The 22,202-nt window shown below is 39.5% G+C and overlaps 1 protein-coding gene and 1 long non-coding RNA gene across 3 annotated transcripts in view; one reads left to right on the top strand and one right to left on the bottom strand.

Moving 5' to 3' along the window:
• ASB7 (ankyrin repeat and SOCS box containing 7) overlaps window positions 1–14,166 on the top strand; it is a 30,605-nt gene extending 16,439 nt beyond the window's left edge. Inside the window, exons 4-5 of the mRNA XM_027644543.1 lie at window positions 1–445; window positions 10,386–14,166. Of these exons, the coding sequence (XP_027500344.1) occupies window positions 1–445; window positions 10,386–10,525 (585 nt within the window). The 3' untranslated portion in view covers window positions 10,526–14,166. The remainder of the gene's footprint in view (window positions 446–10,385) is intronic.
• Window positions 14,167–15,695: 1,529 nt separating this feature from the next.
• Window positions 15,696–20,117, bottom strand: LOC113947770. 2 transcript variants are annotated; one of them, XR_003527851.1, is made up of 4 exons: window positions 19,771–20,117; window positions 18,028–18,103; window positions 17,028–17,234; window positions 15,696–16,043 (listed from the first exon to the last, which is right to left on the bottom strand). It is a non-coding gene; the product is annotated as an uncharacterized LOC113947770 (long non-coding RNA). The 2 variants fall into 2 exon arrangements; XR_003527850.1 differs by having other exon boundaries at window positions 19,836–20,117.
• Window positions 20,118–22,202: the final 2,085 nt, after the last annotated feature.

The following is a 22,202-nucleotide window of genomic DNA, read 5'->3' as shown; positions in this document are numbered from 1 at the left end:
GCCCACTACGGCAGGGACTCCTTTGTCAGGCTCCTCCTGGAGTTCAAGGCTGAGGTTGATCCGCTCAGCGATAAAGGTACTACCCCACTCCAGCTGGCCATTATCCGGGAGAGGTCAAGCTGTGTGAAAATCCTCCTGGATCACAATGCCAACATCGACATTCAGAACGGTTTCCTGTTGCGATACGCTGTGATCAAAAGCAATCACTCCTACTGCCGAATGTTCCTCCAGAGAGGGGCCGACACAAACTTGGGTCGCTTGGAAGATGGACAGACACCCTTACACTTGTCTGCTCTTAGAGATGATGTGCTTTGTGCACAAATGTTGTATAATTACGGAGCAGACACTAACACAAGGAACTATGAAGGACAGACCCCACTGGCTGTTTCAATAAGTATTTCTGGAAGTAGCCGACCCTGTCTGGATTTCTTACAAGAAGTGACAAGTATGTATGTAAGAGAAGTTAATCACAGGACACAATGTCCTCTTAAAAGCCTTCTTTGAATTTAGCCCCAGAAAAAAAAAAAAAATGCTTGCTCTCTGCCCCTTGATGCTATTTAAGTGCACTAGAAAATTTCTGGGAAGGTGAAGGGATTGTGATACTGGGAATCCTTTCCTCGGCAAAGGTGCTGGTGTTAAGTATATTTCATTTAATTATTTTTGTTTAAATATCTACAGGAAGCATTCGTTTTAAAAAGAGTGAACTGTAAAATCTCATTTTATTAGTGGCCTTAGCACGTGAGATGTTTGGGGTTTGTTTTCTTGTTTGTTTAGGGTTTTTTGGTGTCTTTTGTTGTTTTATTGCCATGCAAATCCCCCGCAGTTGCTGGCTTTTCCCTCTGCACTACGAGGAGGGCAGGAAAGAGCTTTGGCTGCTTTGTGTTCTCCCACATTCTCTCTCCTTCCCTTCCCTAAACCAGACAACAAAATGCCATAGTTCATCCCTGCAACTTGAAGGGGTTTCATGTGCTGTGTAGCTTTGATTTGATTTTGTTGATGTCTTTGAAATACGAGAGATTTTAACTTGTTATGGCTTCTGATACTTAGAAATAAGTATTAGGCTCCTCATATTCAGGTCACTTTTGATGAGTAGTTTTTGGTGTACTAGATCAACTGTAAGTTTTCTCTTCCTCTCTCAACATGGAATGCTGTAATAGTGTTTCATAATTATAGTACTGCCTAAAGCATTCAGGAATTGCTGATTAGCATTTAGCAGAGTTTGCCAATTCAAACATGTTAAGATGGCTTGATAAATTATTATCCAGCTAGAATGATCTTTGCACTACAGAGGATGGGGTATTTCATGTAGCCCTATTTTCCCCCCTGAAACTCCTTCTATTTTTTTGGATGTTGTATTTTTTTAAAAATGAGAATTAGGCAACTATATAGTCTGTAAAGAAGCTGAAAGTCAGTGTGGGCTGGAAGTGAATCAGCTGAGATCTGTTGTCAGTAGCTGACACAAATGAGCATTTGGAATTTCATTTTTGTCTTCATGGTTGGTGGTGTTGGTTTTGCTCATACGTGAAATTGGATTTTTGGAAAGGTGGAAGTTGATAATAAGAAATGCAAGCGATTAATAGATTTTTAGTTTAATTTTTTCCGCCCCTTCTCATTCAAACACATTTCTTTCGGGTTTCCTTTTTGGGAGCCTCTTTTTGGAGCACTGTCAGGGATTTTAGAGATGATATAATATCCAGACTTGAAATTTTTCCCAGTCTTGGGATGTATCAGTAACCGTGAAGGCTTAGGCTGCTTCCCTGTTTCCTTGATGTCTAAAGACTAATGGGAAGGGGTGCTGTAACTTTCAGTTTTCAGATTCCATACCTTAAGGGTTTAACGTTAAATGAGAAGTAGATTCTGCTACAAAAAAAGAGGCTTTAATTTCTGGCCAGTGTAACAGTGTTGGAACTCTCCCAGTTTTGTGCTAATGGAGGGAGAATTGGGAAAGCAGTGCTGACAAAAACACTCCAGCTCTGTGCTTCTGAGCAAAATAATTATGAATATATGTTTACAAACAGCTATAAACAAACTCTGCTGCTGCCCCTATTATAAATACCCAAACACTGTCTTCCCTGGTTTTCATGAGTAATTACTTTAATAAGATGCTGTATGAGAGATGAGATGGATAAAGAGCGAGCTGGGAATTTGGAAGTGGAGTTCCCAGTTAAGCCTGACTGTGCACAGGGAATTGTTGAGATCTTGTGCTGTAGCACTTTGGGGAAGAATCTTGTTTATGAGTCTATTGCAATATGTATTTTCCAGAAGAAAAATTTACACAGTTTTTAGGGAATTCTTCCCCTGGAATTCTTCCTGAAACACTTTTGTGTTTGGTAACAGTGCCTGGGTCATGGAGCTTAATGGGAATTTCTAGTTTGTTTATTTGAACGTTATACTAAGTGCTTAATATAGAAATCTATAGCTGAAAGTTTTATATGTGCATCTGAAGTTTTGAAGAGTGTATTTGATAGTAAAACAGGAACTAGTTTTTATTTTTACAGTAGATTAACATTTTTAAGCTTAAGTATTAATAGATATTAATTATGACAGTTGATCTGTCTTCAAGTGAAAGCAGATGAATGCTGCATATAAATGGGATACTCTTTAGTAGTCTGCATGTAAGATGTGAGTGGCTATTTTTTTGTACTTGGAAAACGTATTTGTACAGTTTCAGTTCCTCAGAAAACATCATCTGTGAATTTCTTTTTGTTTTGGTAGGTATTTAATCGGTAATAAGGGCAGCCTTTAGCCCAGGTCCCCCGTTGGGAGTGACAGGCAAGAGACCAAGCTCTCAGAAATACTCAGTATTGGCCCTAAGAGTCTGCAAGAAGATATTGGATTTTGGGGTTTGACCCTGAAGGTCTGATATTCTTCCTGGTTACAGGTAGAGATTCCTTTGCTCCTAGAATAATTCCAAGAGGAAGTTATTCTATAGTTGTGTTTCAGTATTTAAGCACACAGCTGGAATTTAGGAACAGCAAAGCTTTTGATCATGAGTCTGCTGTTGACTTGGTGTTCAGACAGTCACTCGTGTATTTTTCTTTTCCCCCTTCTCTCTTTTTTACAATAGAACAATAAGTAAAATCTCCCTGTGGGAAAAAAAAACAATATTGAAGATGAAAAATATTCATATGATTTTATGGATCACTTTTCTTTTCCTTATCTGTGTTACACTTTTCTACTCCAAAAAGCATTTATTGGCAACCACCATAGTTGGTTGTATATATGTGTGTGTGTGCATATATATATATATATACAGTATAGCACTTGAGACCATCTGATAAAGGATTGGTTTGGAGCAGTGCAATGTTCAGATTCATGTGGTCTGAACCTGCCTCTTCAGGGTTGTTAATGGGTTAAGTTTGGAATGCACTAATGCAAATTAAAATAGAGATGCATGTATAAATATATATGAAAATAGAGATACATCGAGACTTCTGTTGGTGGTGTATGTATCTACAGAATTAATGTGCAGTCATCCTGGATGAAATTACATATTTTGCAGCTGAAGTTGAATGGGATGTGAGAATGTTAAAACTTAGAGAATGCGGGAGGTAGGAAAAATGCGAGCGTTAGAAAAATACTTCAGTGAGCTTTAAGGTACTAGAAATTCTGTTGGGATCTTAAAAAAGGGAATTAAAAAAAAGCTTGGAAATTTCCCTCTCTCCATAGCTCTCCTTTAATCGAATCCCTGTTCAGATAAGGGTGCAGACTATGAGGAGCTGGGCGAGTTGTGTGTCTGTGTCAAGGCAAAGAGCTCAGAAAATGGATCGGGGCAGAGCAGTGTAATAGGTTGGTAACAGGTATCAGAGAACTCATTTCAGATCTGGAACAAGATCTAAAGGTCACTCAGTGAATTCAGCTACAAATATTTCAGCTGCATTCCTTTTTTTTTTTTAATTTTTCAAAGGGCAGATCTTTGGCTCTGACTAGAGAGTGTAATTTTGTGTTTAAATTTATGTAGCACTGTAAATGTGCAGAAAAAACTCAGAAGTCCTGTTAAGGAAATCCTTGTACATTCTTTCTCTCTCTCCCTTTGCTAAATCAAGATAAGTTTTCACTAGACTTTTCTTGCTTCATCTGGAAGAACATTTAAAAAAGTTTCTTTGCATATTTTAAACTTTTATGGATACGGAAGTGTCTTAGTGATAGTAGATTTCTCCATGTTTTATTGTGTGGATAATTGCAAAGGAAATGGTATTTTTCTGTTTGTTAAAATGTAGAACTTTCCTGGAATCACAGGCTTTGACTTCTTCTTTCCTTGGGTGCTGCTGGAAATCTTGCAGTAATGATTGTGGTTTGCTTTGTCATCCAGAGTTACGCAGGGAACGGGGATAAAGGGATTATTTTATAGTTTTCTACCACCTCATAGTGCAGTTGACTGTTCATATTAAGTAGTTGAATCACTTTGTGTAGCTATGGACAGTTATATAGTTTGAAAGAATTTTTTTGAGAGGCCTATGTGAAAAAAAAAAGTGAAATAAATGTTTTTATGTGTGGCATTTAAGGTACAGCCATGCTCCCCTCCCACTTGTACACCTGTGCTGTACTCTGCAAAAATAATGTAAAAATGGCATAACAATGCATCTGAAGCCTGTCTTGGTGTTCAGAGCACTTACTGTCTGCTAAAAATGGGTGAACATTATGATATTGAAATTCTTCGCTGAATTTCCAAAGCAATTTCAGTGACACCGAATTCACAGCAATGTTAAAAAATTTAAAAAAAAAATAATCTTCATTGCTAAATACACCTGTTAAGTATAACACTGAGCTTTACTGTCATTCTGCTTTTTCATATATAAATTTTCAGTCCAAAATGCACTCCTTAGTACGTATTTTCTGTGCCAGATACATCGAAATTCAATAGACCTCTAAAACTCACTGTGGGGAATTATTTTTCAGAGAGCAATGAAAACATACTTCAGGCTCAGGCATTCTAACAGAGGCACACTGAGCACAAAATTAAATTAGAACTTTTACTTGTATGATATCCATTTTAAAAGAATTAAATCTCTGTTTGCCCTGTGGAGCTGGATACGGGTTCGAGGAGTTCATTCACTTTCTCAATGAACACTCTCTGAAATTCTTTCTCTCTACATTCACCCCTTTATGCCTTATATTAATATTTTTAGATGTATACATTCTTGATATCAGCTTTTTCTGACATTGGGAATGCTGGAAAACCAAATATTGTTCTGCTGCTGCTGTTTTTTACGGAGTCCAAGCCAGTGCATTCCCTAAAGGGTTTTATCCTGTTGCAGTGAGCAGCTGAATTCCTGTTCAGCTCAGCCACAACCATTCCCTAGGTGATCCCATCCTCTGCCCGTGATCCTGTTTGTCTGTGCATCTTCCCCAGAGTGTTTGTTGGCTGGTGGATATGAGTTTCTAGTTGATAAGTTTGATTATCTTTTTAATTTCCCTCCTCCCCCCCAAAAAAAACCCCCCTAACAAGCTCCATTTGATGCTGTGTTCCTTCGCCGCTGTGAAATAAGGGGTGGATTTAAGATTTAGCTGCAGATACATTCTGATTTTCTGGGGGACCTGAGCTGCTGCAAGAGTACATCAGCCTGGTCTCAACATTTTTTGTAAAATGTTGGAAAAAAACCTTTTATTTTTAAATTTCCTTTGTAGCTAAAAAGAAACTACCAAACAGTTTTTTGCTACTGTTTTCAGGCTTTCACAATTCCCAGGGGGGGCAGAGGCTCAGTTTGAGAAATACCACTGTAAGCTTTTTTGAGAGAAATGCATTAATATTGTAGAGAAAACTGTGGGCGGTTTCTGAAATATGTCACTGATGTTATTTTTCATTTTTTAATTTTTTCACCAACGGCCTCTCCAGTTCAAACCAATGACACTGATTGTTTGCTTTAAAAGTACTTTTCTTTTAATAGTTAGAACAATACATCAGAGAGGATCTTCTTGCAGCCTCCAGTGTATTAATTTTGGTTATTCCCAAGTTTTCTCTTGGGTAACAGAAAGGTCAGTCTGTGATTTTTGCTTTGAGTTTTGCTCTGTATTTTGAGTGGAGAAAAAGGGTGGGGATTCCTCCCTTTCCACCTTTACAGCACGGATGAAAGTCCTCAAAACTCAGTGTTGTCAGGTCTAAAATGCCTTAATGATCCTTAAATTTAGACCTATGAGGTGAGTTAGTGTTTTATTTCTTGGGGAGGGAAAACGGGCAGGCACAGGTGGAATTGCATCAGCTGCAGAGCAGTTTTAACAGTGACAGACTTCTTTGTACAGGTAATAAATCCTAAATGGAAGTTTTGGCTGTCTCTGGGCTAGAACAGCAACCTCTGAGACGGAATAAGCAGAAGAATCTTGCAACTGCAAAAAGGAAAGGAGTGTTGTATTGAGTGGAAATTTGGATTAATTGTAATAATTCCTTGCTGTTAAAATGTGCTTTTTTTTTTTTCTATTGCTTTACCAGCAGTACAGCAAAAGAATCTATTATAATAACTTAAAAGGCTCATTTCATTATTGGAGTAAAATAATTATTAATTATTTAAGTGGGGAAAAAAGCTCAGGAACTTACTTGGCTCATAGTTGAAGAACTGATTTAGGAAAATGCTTAAATTTTACACATACTCAAGTCTAGATAGGAAAAAAAAAAAACCAATTCCTCTTTAGTCTGTAACTCTGTTTTACCTTTCTTGTGTTTGGAAGAAGCTCTTCTGTCATTTTTGGGACACTGTACCCGAGAAATGCACTGGTGGGGATTTTAGCTTTCCATTAGAGCACAGAGGGAGGCAAAAGATGAACTCTGCATCTTTTTTCCAGTAATTAATACTTCTTAATTTGTTCGATTACTGCTATAAAGCTTGCAAAATAAATTGACTGAAGTATTTCATGTTCTGGTGAGCACATCAGTAAATTTCCAGCTCCAGCAGGTGTTTGGTGCCCTGAAGGGACCTGGGGTTGTGTAACAGCCCAACAACCACCAGGGTAACAGGACTAAGGTGGCCCTTTATGGCTCAGGGATGTGTTGGGTGTTTTTAAGGTGATCAGTAGTTTTATGTCTCAGTTTTGCATGATAGTGGTTATTAGGTCAATGGTACTTTTCATGTCCCTGTGGGTTTTTTGTCCCTTTCACTTTTAATTCTCTTCCTTTCCAGCTTATTTGCCCTAAATAACTCCCCACATTTGTGATGCAGGATATAACCAAAGTTGCTACTTCCTAATCGTTTTTAAACAGAACTTTATTCATCATTTAACTTGTCTTTAACTTTGCCAAATTACTAATAACATTTTTCATTTGCCAAACTAAGGTTCACTGACATGGGTCTGTAATCCTTTATTTTTTTTCTTTTTCATTCAGATGCAACCAAGAATGAGTAAGTGTTCCAGACACCGTTTCTAATAAATCACAAATGCATTAATAACCCTGGAATTTGCAAGGCGTGACCTAAGACACCAACAGCCACTAGATGTAGCAACTGGTGCTTAACACTGGAAATGTCCATTGTTAACACATTCCCAGGAAATATTTTTTAGGCTTATCAGGGGAAAATGTCATACATTTGATAATCGGGTCTTTTTGAATTAACTGATGACCAATTTCTTCTGGGTGTTTTAAGTTGTCTGTTCCTTTATGTTCTCAACCAACCCGTAGGGTGTTAATTAAAAGGCATTTATTTCTGAAACCAGAAATCAGTGTCTCATAGCTGATTTATTGTGTACTCTGCTACAAAAAATGCACATAGATCTCTAGTCCTTTTTAACTTCTAATGCTGCTGTTTGCACTTAACTTTTGAAGTGGTGAATCCTTTCTTGAACCCTGTTTGCATTCACATTTAAAGCATTAGAACCACTTATTTATCACCATCAAGATTCCTCTGCTTGGTTTCTTGCCAAAAGTAACTTTCCTTTCCCTGAAGCTTGAACGCTCAGCTGTTGTCCAAGTTGTCTAAATTCTTTCCTTTAGGTGGAAAAAAAAAATTGCTAAGAAGAAACCACCAGTGAACAAAGTAATTATTGGTCTGTATTCTGAGTCTTGCATGAAGGATATAACTAAAAATAAATTTGACATTTAGGTATCGTGATGATAACTATAATAAAAGTATTTTCAGTTATGTGAAGGAAACTCAAATTTTCATGTTCTTTAATTTCAAATCTAATTTCTTTAAAAGCAGACTGAGAGAGACTATTCTCATGCATTACTTCTGCTGGCTTACCTCAGATAATTTTAGTGCTTAAGATAAATCCTGGTGTGTACCTGTCTGTCAGCCCATTTCTATAGGAGAACCCACGCAGGGGGAAAACAGGAGGAACTCGCTGCAAAGGGTAACTGAAACCTTGGACAAAATGCCCAAAGTAGAAAACAGGAAATAGTTTCATAATCTCTCTACTCTGTGCTTAGCAGGAAAGTTTAGTAAACCCATAATGTCAGTGCTTATTTAGCTGATAGATTGTTTGTTGCTGGAGGAGGAGGAGGATGGAAGAAGGGATGGGCTCTGGGGGGAAAAATCCCTCCTGTCCCCTCTTAACAGGTTTGGGAAGGGGAGCTGACAGCAAACACTGCCCACCTGCACCAAGCCCTGTCCAGAAGGCATTTCCTCTGGAAAATGTCCTGCTTAATTGGTGGCAGCTCAGGAAAGCTAATTGGAGACTCCATCACAGTTATTTAAAGTCTCTCTTGTTGGTTTTCTTGCTGCTTTTTAAAGAAGTGATTGATTCAAGCAGTCAGCTCAATAAAATCACCTGCCTGCCTCTGCAAAAGCAAGCAGCCTTTTACCATTGACTATATTATATTATAATACAGATATCTTGTCAGATTATACAGATATCTTATTATACAGATAATAAAAAAGCAAAGTAAGTTGCTCTGTTGACAGCAGATTATCTTGATGCCAACAGAAGCACCTACGTCATTCATGGTACTGAGTATTTTGACTTGGACAAAGTCAAAATAAAGTCATCAGGTGCCATAGCTGTGTCATGGCTTGGAGAAAAGAAAAATAAAGAGAAAAGAGGCTTACACTGTTAAGTGGATGATCAAAATATTGATTAGCACAGCTTTGATGTGTTACTGGAATAACTCCAAAAAAGCTATGGCAGAATGAGGGGAAAAAAGCACAAAGACAGGCAGAGATTTGGAGTGGTTCCCGTGTTGGGGTTATTAACTGGAGTTTTCAGCTTTGGGAAGAGGTACTGAGCATGAGTGGAGGACAGAGGTTTATATAAAGGTATGTAAATCATGACTGGCGTGGGAACAATTATTCATTATTTCTCTTGTAGCTCCAAGAATGGCAGGCATGCAACGAAGCCATCAGGAAGCAGATCTAAAATAAATAAAATTACTTTGTAGTTTTCCAGCCAACGCCTAATTATATTGTGAAATTTGTTGCCACAGGATGTTTTGGATACTGAAAGTATGAATGGGTTCAAGAAACGTTAGGCAGATTTACAAAGGGCAAGCTATTCACAGCTATTAAAGACATAGATCTGTGTGCAGTCTCTGGGTTAGGAAGGCCCAAAGGCACCGGTGCTGAAAGCTGGAAGGTTTTATTGGGGCAGGATTTCTCAATGTCTGTTGTTCTGCTCTTTTTCTTTCTGCCTTGGGTCCGTTGCTGGGTGCATTCAGATAAAAGACTAGATTAACCTTTCTTATGTTTCTTTGCATAGGAGACCAAAAACCAACTGTTTTTCAAGGTGTTTGAGTAGTTTTGCTGGTAAGAGTTTGAAAGAGAACTGATTGTTTTGGAAAATCCTTGTCAGAAATGCTGAAGTTTGTGTAATGTCAGTAAAGCTCTTCCTCTGTGGACAGTGGTTAACTCACATTTTCATCTCTTTGTTTGATAAGGTTTTGGCTGCATCCAAAGCCTGAAGGCTTCATCTTTTCATTAAAAGGGAAAAAAAAACCCCCTCAATCTTAAACTCTGCCACGCGATCTTTGAGTAACTTTTATAAATCCTCACTCTCTGAGGAAACTTCCCAGTCCTGTTACAGTTGAACTTAGAAGGTTTTGTCTCGTTGTTTGAGAGAAAAGCAAGACTGAGGGTTTTTTTTTTTCCCCGAGTTACAAGGGAACAGGGTTTTTCTCCCTGTTACAAGGATAGAAAACAAAATCCACAGAAAGTTAAATGGAGGAGTTATGCTGTTCTGCAGTGCATAAGCATATGTTGCCACCTGGTGGGAATCCTCATATGGATAATCTCACTTTACACTGGCATCAGTAAAATTGTGTGCATGTAAAAATGCCTGTAGGATTCATCCCTTGATTTCACTGAGTTCATTAGAAGCTATTAATTCCCATCCTTTCTCTCTGGTAATTTTTCCCTTCCCTCTCCCTCTTAGAAAACAGCAATCCCCAGTGATTTTACTGATGTCTTGAAGTATGTTTGAAGTGCAGTCCTTTTACTTTTATGTGTTCCTTTTGTCTTTTTCAGGACAGCCCAGGAACTTGCAAGATCTATGCCGAATTAAAATCCGTCAGTGTATAGGCCTTCAAAACCTCAAACTACTTGATGACCTACCCATTGCCAAGGTCATGAAAGACTACTTAAAACACAAATTTGATGATATCTGATATCCATGAAGAGAAGAACTCTGAGCAAGTTTAGTTATATTCCAGATACTGAAGAGGCTTGTTGCCTTGCACAAAGTATATCCTATGCAAATTCTGATTTTTCTGTGAAGTCAGAAGGCAGGTATACACTTCCTTGGGTTTTTTATACCACACGCTAGAAGGTCTTAATTTTTGGTTTCTTGGTCCAGGTTTACAAGGTCCAAGCTTTCTATACAATGTTGCATTTTAAAACTTGCTGTTGGTTTTCTGTTTGTTCTCACCTTACCTGTGCAGCCTTGCAGTGGGGATGGAAGGCGGCCCCTCGAGGGAAGTGGTTGGTTTGAGTTGGATGCTGAGCAGTGATTCAAGAAAATAAAAGTTTGGAAATCAAGGCACCAGTCCTGCAAAAGGATACAGAAGGACCTCCAGAGCCCTGTCTGTTGGGCCCCTTGTCTCTGCCAGGTGTATGTTTTTGCAGGACAGAGGGAAGAGTTATAATCGACATGTCCTCGGGTACTGTATGAATATAATTTGGAAATGGAAGGAAAAAATGCAGTTACCCTGTTCAATTTGAGGGTCTATACATTGGCTTTTTTTATTATTTTTTTCCTAATTACTCTGCTTGGGATGCCCATAAAATTCAGACCCTCTTTCCTTACATTCCCTGTTAAATGGGTGGCTGTTTGTAAGTCTGTTTTTACCAGTGACAGTACACTACAGAGGGGCATAACCTCTGTATTTTTTACATTAACTTAAGAGGAAACAAATTTAGATTTTTTTGAAGCCAATGTATTCTGTTGCTCATACAGTGCCTCCTGTGCAATAATCTCTCTGATGTATTTTCCCTTTATGTGTGATTCCCCCACTATTCCCCATTTAGTCTCAGTGCATTATTTGAGAGAACAGGAGCTGCTGCCTCACTGTAGTGTTGATGTGACATTACAGAAGTGATGCAGCAGTTGCTGTTCATTATTACTCCCTGGATTTCATGAATGTATAACCTGCTTTATTTCACTTTCAGTTGGAATTTTATCTACGGGTTCTCAGCCAAATTGTGTCCACTTAAAAAAAAAAAAAAAAAAAGAAATTGGCCAAACTCTTTTGTTTTAAAAGCAGTGATGGATTTTTCTTTTTTTGGTTGCTCTGAAATTGTTTCAGGTTTAGAGAGTGGGAAGTGCACAGAAGTTATTAAGATTTTACATGTGCATTAAAAAGAAAAGCCCCATTCACATTGGAAGTTTAAATTGTACAATTAATCTGAAAGGAGTACTGAAATCTGGCTGCTGAATGTGGTTTTCATACTAGGTATTCAAAGAGCTGTTAAAGAGTTTTTGTTTCTGATCATAGGAAAAAAAAAAATCAGTTTGTTGATCGAAAGAAGATTGGGCCAAGATGTGCAGTTCTTTCACTGTCTTTATTTTCAAGGCATTACAGAGTCATCATAAGGTTCTTGCCAGTGTCCTCTACCTTTCTTTTGGCATCCAAAAAAGCCTCTCAAATATCAGGAGTGTTTTTGTACCAGATACACCAGTGGAAGCGGGAGATGAAAGGAACAGTGGTGGCTTTTAAATTTCACGCTGCCACTTCCAAAATATTCAATATTAAAAATAGGAAAAGCAAGGTGAAGCAGGTATACTCACATTATTTTAACTGTGCTAGTTCCTTTTAACACCTCCTAACCCCAGAGTGCAGCTCCTTGAACACGAACCTCATGTTCATCATGCTGATGGATGCACCGGAACTGTGGCAAGCAAGGAGGATTATCCCTCCCCATTGTGCCTGGCATTGCATCAGGTTTCCAAACAATAAGGGATTTTGGAGATTCATGGCTCAGAGGATTGGTGATGGGATGTTGAACCTTTTTATCTCCAGCTTGTGTGGGTTCAAGTCCAGTCTGCTGGAGCAGCGACCGAAAGTTCTTGTCTCAGCAGCTGGAACGAGCAAGTCCAGCCACACACCAGGTTGTAGAGCTTTGTGGAGCTTCCTCCAGGTTGTGTCTCTGGGGGTGGCACCGTGGCAGGGACAACCTGAGGGTGTGGGTGGAGTGGAAGAGCTCTTGTGTGTGGTGGTGTCTGTTGGCTCCCGTTGAAGCAGAAAAGGTCGAGCCCTTCTGATGGTCGAGCTCTCCAGGGCTGAGACAGGACACACTGGCAGGTTTAAAGCATAAATCTTCTGTTTTGTGACATGAGATTAGGATTTTAAAATTGCTTTCTTTAAAAACAAAAACGAAAAGCAAACTTGGTATTGTTCACTACATTTGTGAGTTGGTCTCAAACCAATATTCTTCCCCACTGAATTTTTACAGTCATATTTTCTAAGGTAATCTAGAGTATATTTTAGTTGCAGTCTATATTAAGGCAAATTATTTGTTCTGTCTGTTGCTGTGACTGAAGAAAATTATGGAAGACTTTGTTGGTAACAAGAATGCTATTTAATGAAGAAATGTGTAATTCCATTATTTATTGTTTGAGGTTTGTTTTTTTGTTATTTCTTTTAAGTAAACTGACATCTAAAGGGAACACACAAATGTTTCAGGCCAGTAAAAAGCCTTTCTTTTAAATGAGTTTTCATCCCCTCCTCTCCCCGAGGTGGAGGGAAGCCCTCACCCTTTTTTACAATGCTAAGCCATCTCTTGTAGCTGGTTTCTCACCTTAATTCTACAAAGCACCTCAGCACACGTGTCTCTGAAAATACTGATAGTCCTGCTCTCTATCTTCAGTTATCCATGTGCTCAAGTGCAAAGGAAGTGGGATTATTCATTGATAATCCTATCCAAATTTCATTAATAGGGAATTTGGTCCTTTTTTTTTTTATTATTATTATTTTCAGTGTTGTGCACAAATAGTTTGAAGGACAAACTGAGCTTTGTTTTTCATTTGGACTAGAATGTGGAAGGAAAAGTGCATAACATGGACTTGTGATGTAGCCTCGTTCCGTTACCTTGAAATTCACGGTTGAACACTTTTAATAAACCTTAAAAAATTGGCAAACACACCAAAGAATCAATATGAGTAAAAGACTCTGATCATTAACAAACTGCAAACCTCATCCTTTAAAACAAAGCAGAAAGTTTTTGTAAATATTTATGTTTATAAATGTACAGCAGAGTAAGAGTGTTTTTTAGATTATTTAATTACCATATTTCTAAACTATTTACATTATAGACAATACTTGTTAGTTTGAAAAGCTCGAGTGGTTTTTTTTGTTTTGTTTTGTTTTGAGTTTGTTTTCTTTTTTTTTTTTTTAAATTCATTATCACTCATGCTTGGAATAACTCTGGCTTCCTTGAAATAGCGTGGAAAATTCAGTTTTCTGGCTCTGGTTGGCAATCATAGGAGAACCACATCTGGACGAACTCATCAGATAAATACCCAGAGGCAAAAGAAAATATGTGGTGTGTTTACCAGGGTGGGCTGGGCTGGATGAAAAACCTGCCCACAAGTCCAGCTTCCATAACTCTGTGTTACTGATACCATCATGTATTTTGTTCTTCCTTTGCAATGTAAGTTTTTTGCTTTGGGTCAATTTGAATTTAAAAAAAAAAAAAAGAAAGAAAAAAGAAAAAAGTTAAACCTGGTTAAAACCTATTTTTGGTTTATGTTCTGTTTATTTCTAATGTAATGTTTTAATAACATAATACCACTTTACACCTTTTCTCTCAATGTTTGTCTCTCTCTTCTGCTCCTGTTCCCTTCTCCAGTGTTACGGATTTTGGGCAGGTGTTTGGGACTCAAATTTGCCCCCACAAATGGGAGTTGTCTCATGAACTGTGAGGTGACTTTCTACCAGTAAATATGAGCATAAAAATCATGGAATGGTTTGGGTTGGAAGGGATCTTAAAGCTCATCCTGTTCCACCTCCTGCCATGGGCAGGGACACCTTCCACTATCCTGGGTTGCTCCAAGCCCCGTCCAACCTGGCCTTTGACACTTCCAGGGATGGGGCAGCCACAGTTTCTCTGGGCAACCTGTGCCAGGGCCTCCCCACCCTCACAGTAAAACAAAACCCACTCTAGAGCTGGGCTTTGGAAGGGGGAACAAACTGGTCCTTACTAGGAGTGGTTGGGTTTGCCCTGCTCAGGTTCCAGCTCAGCCACTTCAGGGTTTTCTGACAGGTTCACCTTTTTCCTCAAGCTCATGTACTGACTAAGATACAAAAATGGACCAAACAGAGGTCATATTTTGGTGTCTGTTTACTACTTATAAAAGTTAGATAAAGGGGATGCACATGAATATTCCTGGCACACAAATTTTAACTGGAACATTCGGTTTTAGTCATGAGAGCAATGCACAACCAAAAGTTGCAGTAAGGTTTTGGATCCTAAAAATTGGGAGTGGAAGGAGACTGGATTTAAAGACATTGCTGCTAAAGGGTAATAGGGAAAAAAATGATGTTTTTCATTGCTCAGTAGCAAAACTACACAAACACCACGGGGAGAACGTTCACTGTCCATCCACCAGTTGTGTTTAGAGCTGTGGATGGTTGTTACTAACACACTGGTCAGGCTTTAGCTGGTCTATTTACTGAATGCTGTGCTAAAGACTTTGTTCCTGTTTATGTATCATATTTCCTGTTTTGAGTGTTCACCTGTTAAGTTTAAAACAATTAATGACTAATGCTCCCATTTAGAAAAACCTGATTTACAAGCTGTTGACAAATGATGTGTTTAGGATACACAGTCTCTATTGCTAGAAGTGGGTGATAGGAAAGTGTACTTATTTTATATGGCAAAACATGGGGGCCTTTTTTACCATAGTAAGAAGAAGATTTGTACCTTTGAAAGAGACATTATCAGAGCAAAGAACAGGCTCTACCCTGTCTTTCCCCAAAATTTATAGTGAAACATATAAATTCTCTTTCCTCTAGTCTCTCCCCCTACTTTGGTTGTGGTCACCACCACCTCAAAGGTGGTGGTTTCTTTGAAACTGGAATAGTATTGAAAGGCTAAATTTTGTTCTTTATCACTGGCATATTGAATCTCTTCTCTGTGATTCTACTTCTTGACTTAATGTCATGAGCCAGAGTAGAGCCCAACATGTGATTTAATCCCATGGCAATAAGAAACAAAGCAGACATATACATTGCTCCATGAAACCATGCTACCAGGAATTCTTCAGCCAGTGCATTCCCCAGGGAACCACAACATGCAGCTGGAACAGCAAAAAGTTGGGATCGAAAGCTGCCTTGGCTTTTATTGGGAAATCTCCAGCTGTCTCGTGAAGAAGTCGGAGCTCCAGCTGTTTCCTCCACATCTGGGATCTCCGGTGCTGCCGACGGCTGTTTGTGGGGTCCCAGGTAAGTTTTGAATGTCTTCATGTTTGCAAGGAGGATGTTTGGCACAGAGGTGCTTGTGAAGGGTCTGAAAGAGTTTCTGTGCCTTCTCCGGGCAGGTTTCTCTGTGTGGTGCAGTTTGTGTAGACTTAAAACAAGTGTGTTTGAGAGTGATGGTGCTGCAGGGTCAGTATTTCCCACACTTGGACTGGATCTGTTGCAGTGCTTTTGCAGACTCCTCAGCATCCATGAAATACCCCTAAAAGGTCTGGGAAAGGTGAATGAAAATCAAGCTTATAGGCAGTAGGTTATACAAGGGGAAATGCTTTTAGCAGAGAATTTAGGTCTGTAAGTAACTGATCCACAGCAAAGAGCATCTATTCTTTGTTACAAAGAGCACAAAATTGGCCATAACTCTTCTTATTCTGACTTGCAAAAATAGGGTTTACTTGCAGTCTGAATACGCTGCAAATACATCAGATCATCTTGTGTTCTGTCACAATTAACTAGAAATTAATGGAAGTGTTCTGCTAAATTCTGTCCTCATTTCTGACTTACACTGTTCTAACTCCTCTGAAGGTGGTGGTTACTCAACATTTAATCTAGTGTGAAAGAGCAACTAATTGATTTGGTTGGCCAGCTTGCAGTCCTGCTCCTTGTTTTATGGCCTAATGAGGAGAGTATTTTTGGAAGGTATTTGCAGAACACTTTGTGAAGGAGCAGTAGGAGGGATTCCGTGGTTGGGGCCAACTTTATAGGCAACCAGTAGACAATTTTTTTTTTCTCCCTAAAAGCATGGCCTCTTTGATAGAGTTGCTTAAATACTTTGATATCTAGTCCAGAATTGGTGGGAGACATTTCAGTTTGATGGTCCATTCCATATCTTGAGTAACCTAATTTATCTGCTTATTTTCTAATACAGCAGATTAAAGTAGATTTGCAATGAAATGTAAATTGATTTTATTTTAAAGGCTTAATTAATTTTAAAGCCATTAGAGATTAAATTTTGTATATTTTAAGATAGCAACAGGTTCTTCTTTGGTGAGTGGATTCTTGCTTGCAATCTACATTCACAATGTGTTTAAAATACAAGATGGTGAGTTTGAGTAGCATCTGTGGGCTGGAACAGTCAAAGCTGCCCTTGTCCATGATAAGTCAAAGCCTAAAGTGATGCTGGAAAATGTTACATGTCTGTGTCCTGACCAGTTACAAGCCAATTTTATGTGATTTTTAGGTTCTCATTTGTTCCTACCTGGCTATTGCATTTTCAAAGAATCATAGAAATTTAGATTCAGCTTCACCCAAGTGCTTGAGTTTTAAACCTCAGAGTGCCCAACTGCAGGATGTGGGTTATGGACATGTGACTTCCAAGCTGTGCCTGTCTCAAGCAGCTCAACTTGAGATCCATCCCCTGGCTCTCTGGATGTTGCTCATCTCGTAATAGGTTTTAATATAGCTGCTAGAAAGCAAAACCAGATAATTTTTAGAGAGCAGTCAGTCTGAAAATAAAGGGATCAGGATGTTTGGTAAGAAGCTGAAGTTTACATGTGTGTGGGATTGTGTGTGAGAGAGAGCAGAAAACATGGCTTTTGATCTTACAGAAATGTTTGGTATGTGGGTTGTTGGGCTCAGAAGTTTGAATGTCCTTAATATAAAATAATCTGTGTGAGTATTTGAGTCTGTTCCTTTTTGACTTTGTGTGAGCTATTTAATGGTTAGTGAGCCAGAAAAAAACCACTGTGTTTTCTGATGGTTCAGGCACCCTCCTGATGAGTGGAAGACTTGAATTAAAGTTCCCACTCTGAACCAGGCAAAGCAATTAAGGGATGGGGATTTGCACTTGCATTCCCACCTCTTAGTGCTGTGATTACAGGTTTGTTAAAATTGTACCACAGACAGAGAGCACAACAAAGCTGTTACACAATCTCCCAGGCTGACCCTGGAAGTCCTTCAAAGCAGGTTCCTTCAGAGCAGTCTCTTGTTCTTGTGAACAAATGACTGAAGCTCGTGGGGCTTTTTTGTTCCTGCTCACCTGCAATCTACCTGGGAAAACTAATTCTGGCCTCTTCTGGTTCCATGGGCACCTTACCTGCAGCTCTGGTGTGTTTGTATTTAGATACCATGTCCTTGGAAGTGTCCAAGGCCACGTTGGATGGGGCTTGGAGCAGCCTTGGATGGCAGGGGGGGTGGAATGGGTTGAGCTTTGAAGTCCCTTCCAACCCAAACCATCCTCTGATTCCATGGGCACCCACCTCCTTCCAGTTCTTGTCTTTCATATCAGTGCTGACTTGCTCTTCCTCTTCACAGCCTGTCTTCCACACCAGCTCACTGAGGAGGACAGGGAATGATGAGACATTCCTTGCTCCAAAAGAAACCATCCCTAGTGGATGTAGTGGTGTCTACATGAAAAAATCTAATGCAATGCGAGTTTTTGTGGAACTGCTCAGGACTCCTAATACTTTGTTTTTATTTTATTTTAATCTGTTTACTTGGCTAAAGACTCAATACTTTTTTTTTTCATAAAACCAAAATACCTTACCCTGCATTTTCACTGACTTCAGTCCCGATGTTTCATTCCAGATCACTGATTTATCTTATGTTTTTTTTAAGACTCTAACACTTAGCAAATTTCTTCCTCATCACAACTAGTTGCTCTTTTAATGAATCAAACTGTTTAAGGGCAAAGCAAAATCTTGTAGTGACATACCTGCATTATTGGTACTATATCCTGTAACTCTGCTTTTAACTTGTTCATGTCCAAGTAAATTAAATTAAGGGGCTTTTTTAGGAGTCTTGTCAGTTGTTTTCAACTAATAGTAGAAAACACTTTAATGATTCTTTGAAAGATGCCCACATAGGGACAGTTTCAGTCTTATCTGATAAATAGCTTCAGATGCCCTTTGCTGCAGATTGAGCCTTGTGGTTTGTGTTTTCTTCTTCCCAAGCCTGAGTACAACACTGATTATTTTTCTCCTCAAGACATTTTGCCAAAATTTTTGAAATCTGCCATTTTGAGCAAAGAAAACTTGAAGTGCTTTCACAATTCATTGATCTTCCTTCAGTCTTGATAAGAGTACAGCTTTTAATGACAGTAGACCCCTTGTTTTAAAGGGCATTTTTAGTGCCCCCTATATTTTGCCCATATGTTCAATGTCTTATCCAGTACTTCAGTAATTTGTAGTTACCATGTCAATAAAGTGGCTTTTTAGCAGATAGATGTAGCCTAACAGTTATTAGTTATATTGGTATATACAGCTGAACTTGCTGGCTTTGAGTATTTCCTGTGCTTCATAAATACTTGTATAATCTGTTGTGCAGGCTCAGCTGTTCTTAATTCTAATGTGATTCATATTGTGCTTAGAAATCTGACATTCTTGGCTTGTCAGAAATATTAATATATGTTAGTGCCATATCTATTGAAAATTGACATGTTTTGTGCAGGGCCTTAATTTTCACTTCTTTATATTGCAGCATTCCATGTTGAGCAATGTGTCTTTGTTTGATTTTAAATTTCCCACTCACCTTCAGCCCTGAGAAACCAGAAATAATTAGATTATATCTTTCTCTTGGCTCGCACAGCTTTCACTTGTAGTGAATTATGCCATGCAAAACTATCCCTCCAGTGAGAATTTGGTTGTCATTGTTAGGAGCTACATCTGGACTGTGTAATACTTGGTACGTTGCACTACAAAGGCTCGGAGTCAGCAAGTAGGAATTGCTCTTTCCTCCAGCAAAAGTGCCACACTTCACCTCCCCAGGCCCTTCTGCTGTGGACAAGGCTGTTGGACAGACAAAAATGCTGCTCTAAACCTCCAAAACTGGCATAAGCCTGACTCTGAGCAGCCAAAAGTACTATGGGAATGGTGACAAGTCCTGTTTCTTCAGTGGGTGACGGAAGACCAGAAGGGAAGTTCAGACTTCCATCTACTTGAGCCAAATAATTTATCCTGAAAACTGGATGAAAGTTCAGCTTCAGGGGAGAAGTTTGAATGCACCTTTAGGGTCTGTGTAGTGGCAAATGAAAAGCCTTTTCTGTTCAGCCCCTTCTGTATTTAATTACCCAACCGCAGAGGAGCTGAAGCTTTTGTTTCCAGGTTGAGTCCTGATTTCAGCTGGGAAGTAATGAATGTTACTGTCTCTCTGTACAGTCTTTCATCCTGCTGATGATATCATTTTCTTGTGTAATCATGGGAGTAGTAAATGATTCCTATTCAGACTTCCTCTTTAAAATCAGCCTGAGAGTTCCCCACAGTCCCCACACTGGTTTTGTTGCTGTCATCTGTCATCTCTCGTGCCACGCTCTTTTTTGGGTATGTGCATGGTACAGACCCACCAGTTCTTTACTGAGGCTGATTCTGACAAGGCACTATAAACCCAAACCTTCTTTGGAGGGTTCTCTTGGTTGTGAAAAGCAGCAATACCACTTGGCTGCCCAGCAGAGAACACAAAAAATGCGTGACCTTTGGGTTTGGGTGTTTGCTTGGAGTTTTTTTTCCCCTTCAGGGTGAAGAGAGCATCAAGTGCACCAAGCAGAAGTGCCCTTGCAGAAACCTTGGTGGTTGCTCTACTTCCTCACCCAATAAATTTTTCCTTGCTTTAGAGCCATACTCAGAGCTGGTGCTGGGGGAAACACTCTGGTTGAACCATAAAGCTGGCCTGATGTTGAATTGAGACAGCAATTAGGTGCTGCCATTTTCTGTCCCCACAGAGGAAAATGCACAGCTTGAAGCTTCATCTCTCTTAGTTTCCTGTCCTTGTCCATGTCCTCTCCAATCTCCTTTCCCCACATAAATTACAGCATCAGCAAAGTCAACTATTCTGCATCAAAAAAAATCCACTTTGAATTAAAACCCTGAATGACTGTTTTATGTACTATTAAGAAACTCAGGGTTTTATTCTAGCGTAAATGAGGTCGGGATACGGCTCCACAGCTGTCTGTCCATCTCTGGCAGCAGGATCTGTTCCAAGGGCAGGAGATGAGCCGACGCTCGCTGAAGTTCCCCTGACTCATCTGCCTTACCAGAACATCCCACAGCACAGAGACATCGTGATTTTAAGTAGCATTAATTCTCGAAGTGGCTCCTCACAGCTGCCTCTTATTCGTGCCGTGCACAGATGTGAGGTTACAGTACAGTTCTTCCCCCAAAATGATGGATTGCCATCCTGACCTCGACTTCTGCTCCTACGGAGGTTCACGGCCATAAAAACCACTTTGTTCAAGAGCAGTGGCTGTAACAAATAAGCTTAACGAAACCATCGCTTTTTCACTTTTACTGATTCCACTCCTCTGCCTCATGACAGAGGTTCATGCAGAGAACGAGATTTCAGTGATGTCATTTAAATCCCCTTATCCTTGTCTAATTAAACTGAATGCCTTAAAGATGATTCATATCGCTTGACACCTTTGCAGCAAAATGCTCCTTCTTTTAGATGGAAAGGGAAGGAAAAATGCAGATTAGAGACTTGAATGGGTCTTCCTTTCACTTGCTGAAAAAAGGGACAGGTTTGGGTTTTAGGTATTTGCTTGAACTCTCACTAGAAAGCATTTTAGTTTTCCGATGTCTGGTGTGATGGTAGCCAGGTCCCAGATACACAGTTTCCCAGAAGATGTTTCTTAAATGGATAAGCTCAAAAGCTGTAATGATAACTCCTGTTTCAGTGTAGAACAGCTTCATCACCTGTTGCAGAGGAGCACCAAGTTGTTTTGGAGGTTGTGACCTCACCCTTTGGCATGAACACCTTTTGACATGTTGGTAAGACCCAGGACTAGGTACAACCTTCACTCAACTCCATCCCCCATCTCCCTATGCTTCCAACTTTCCTGTCTTGGGAACTTGGTGTACTCAGTGAAGAAGTTGATGGGAAGGGGGAGCAGGACTCTTTGTTTCCCCCTCCACAGATCAGTTGTGGTCTTGTGGCAGATTCTTTCGGCTTTTATAGCTCAGTCAACAAAGGCACACTGAAATGAAAGTTTTCTGCCACGTAATGAATTCTTCTTCCTAAACTCCCAGGAATAATGACTTGGTTTTGCATAACATTTTGTGTGCTGTCCCTTCCAGCAAGTGTGGTGGGAGCAACAAAGGCAGGGTTGAAAGATGCGATGGGTTCCCTTCCTCCTCATGGCAGGACTTAATGATATAAAGAGCACAGTATTTCATTGATGTTTGTTGCCATTTCTGCTTGTGGGCTTTTCACAATACTGTGGTCAGGAAGATGACAAGATAAAGGATGACTGGTGTAGATCTGCTCCCTCTTGTAGAATAGGAATAATTCCCTTCTCTGATTATATTTCCTCTCCCCTCCCTTGGAAAAGATGACTCAGAAATCCATGACAAAGGAAATAAGTTAATTTGAATTTCTATTGAACCTTGAAAAGCTGCTTTTATGAAGTCCTGTTTGGAGGCTTTCAGCAGTGGCCTTTGACAAG

This window comes from Corapipo altera, unplaced genomic scaffold, assembly GCF_003945725.1.
Source record: "Corapipo altera isolate COAL_440 unplaced genomic scaffold, ASM394572v1 50, whole genome shotgun sequence".
NCBI lineage: Eukaryota > Metazoa > Chordata > Aves > Passeriformes > Pipridae > Corapipo > Corapipo altera.
The sequence above is the reverse complement of the archived record's forward strand: the minus strand, read 5'-3'. Positions and strand labels throughout refer to the sequence as shown.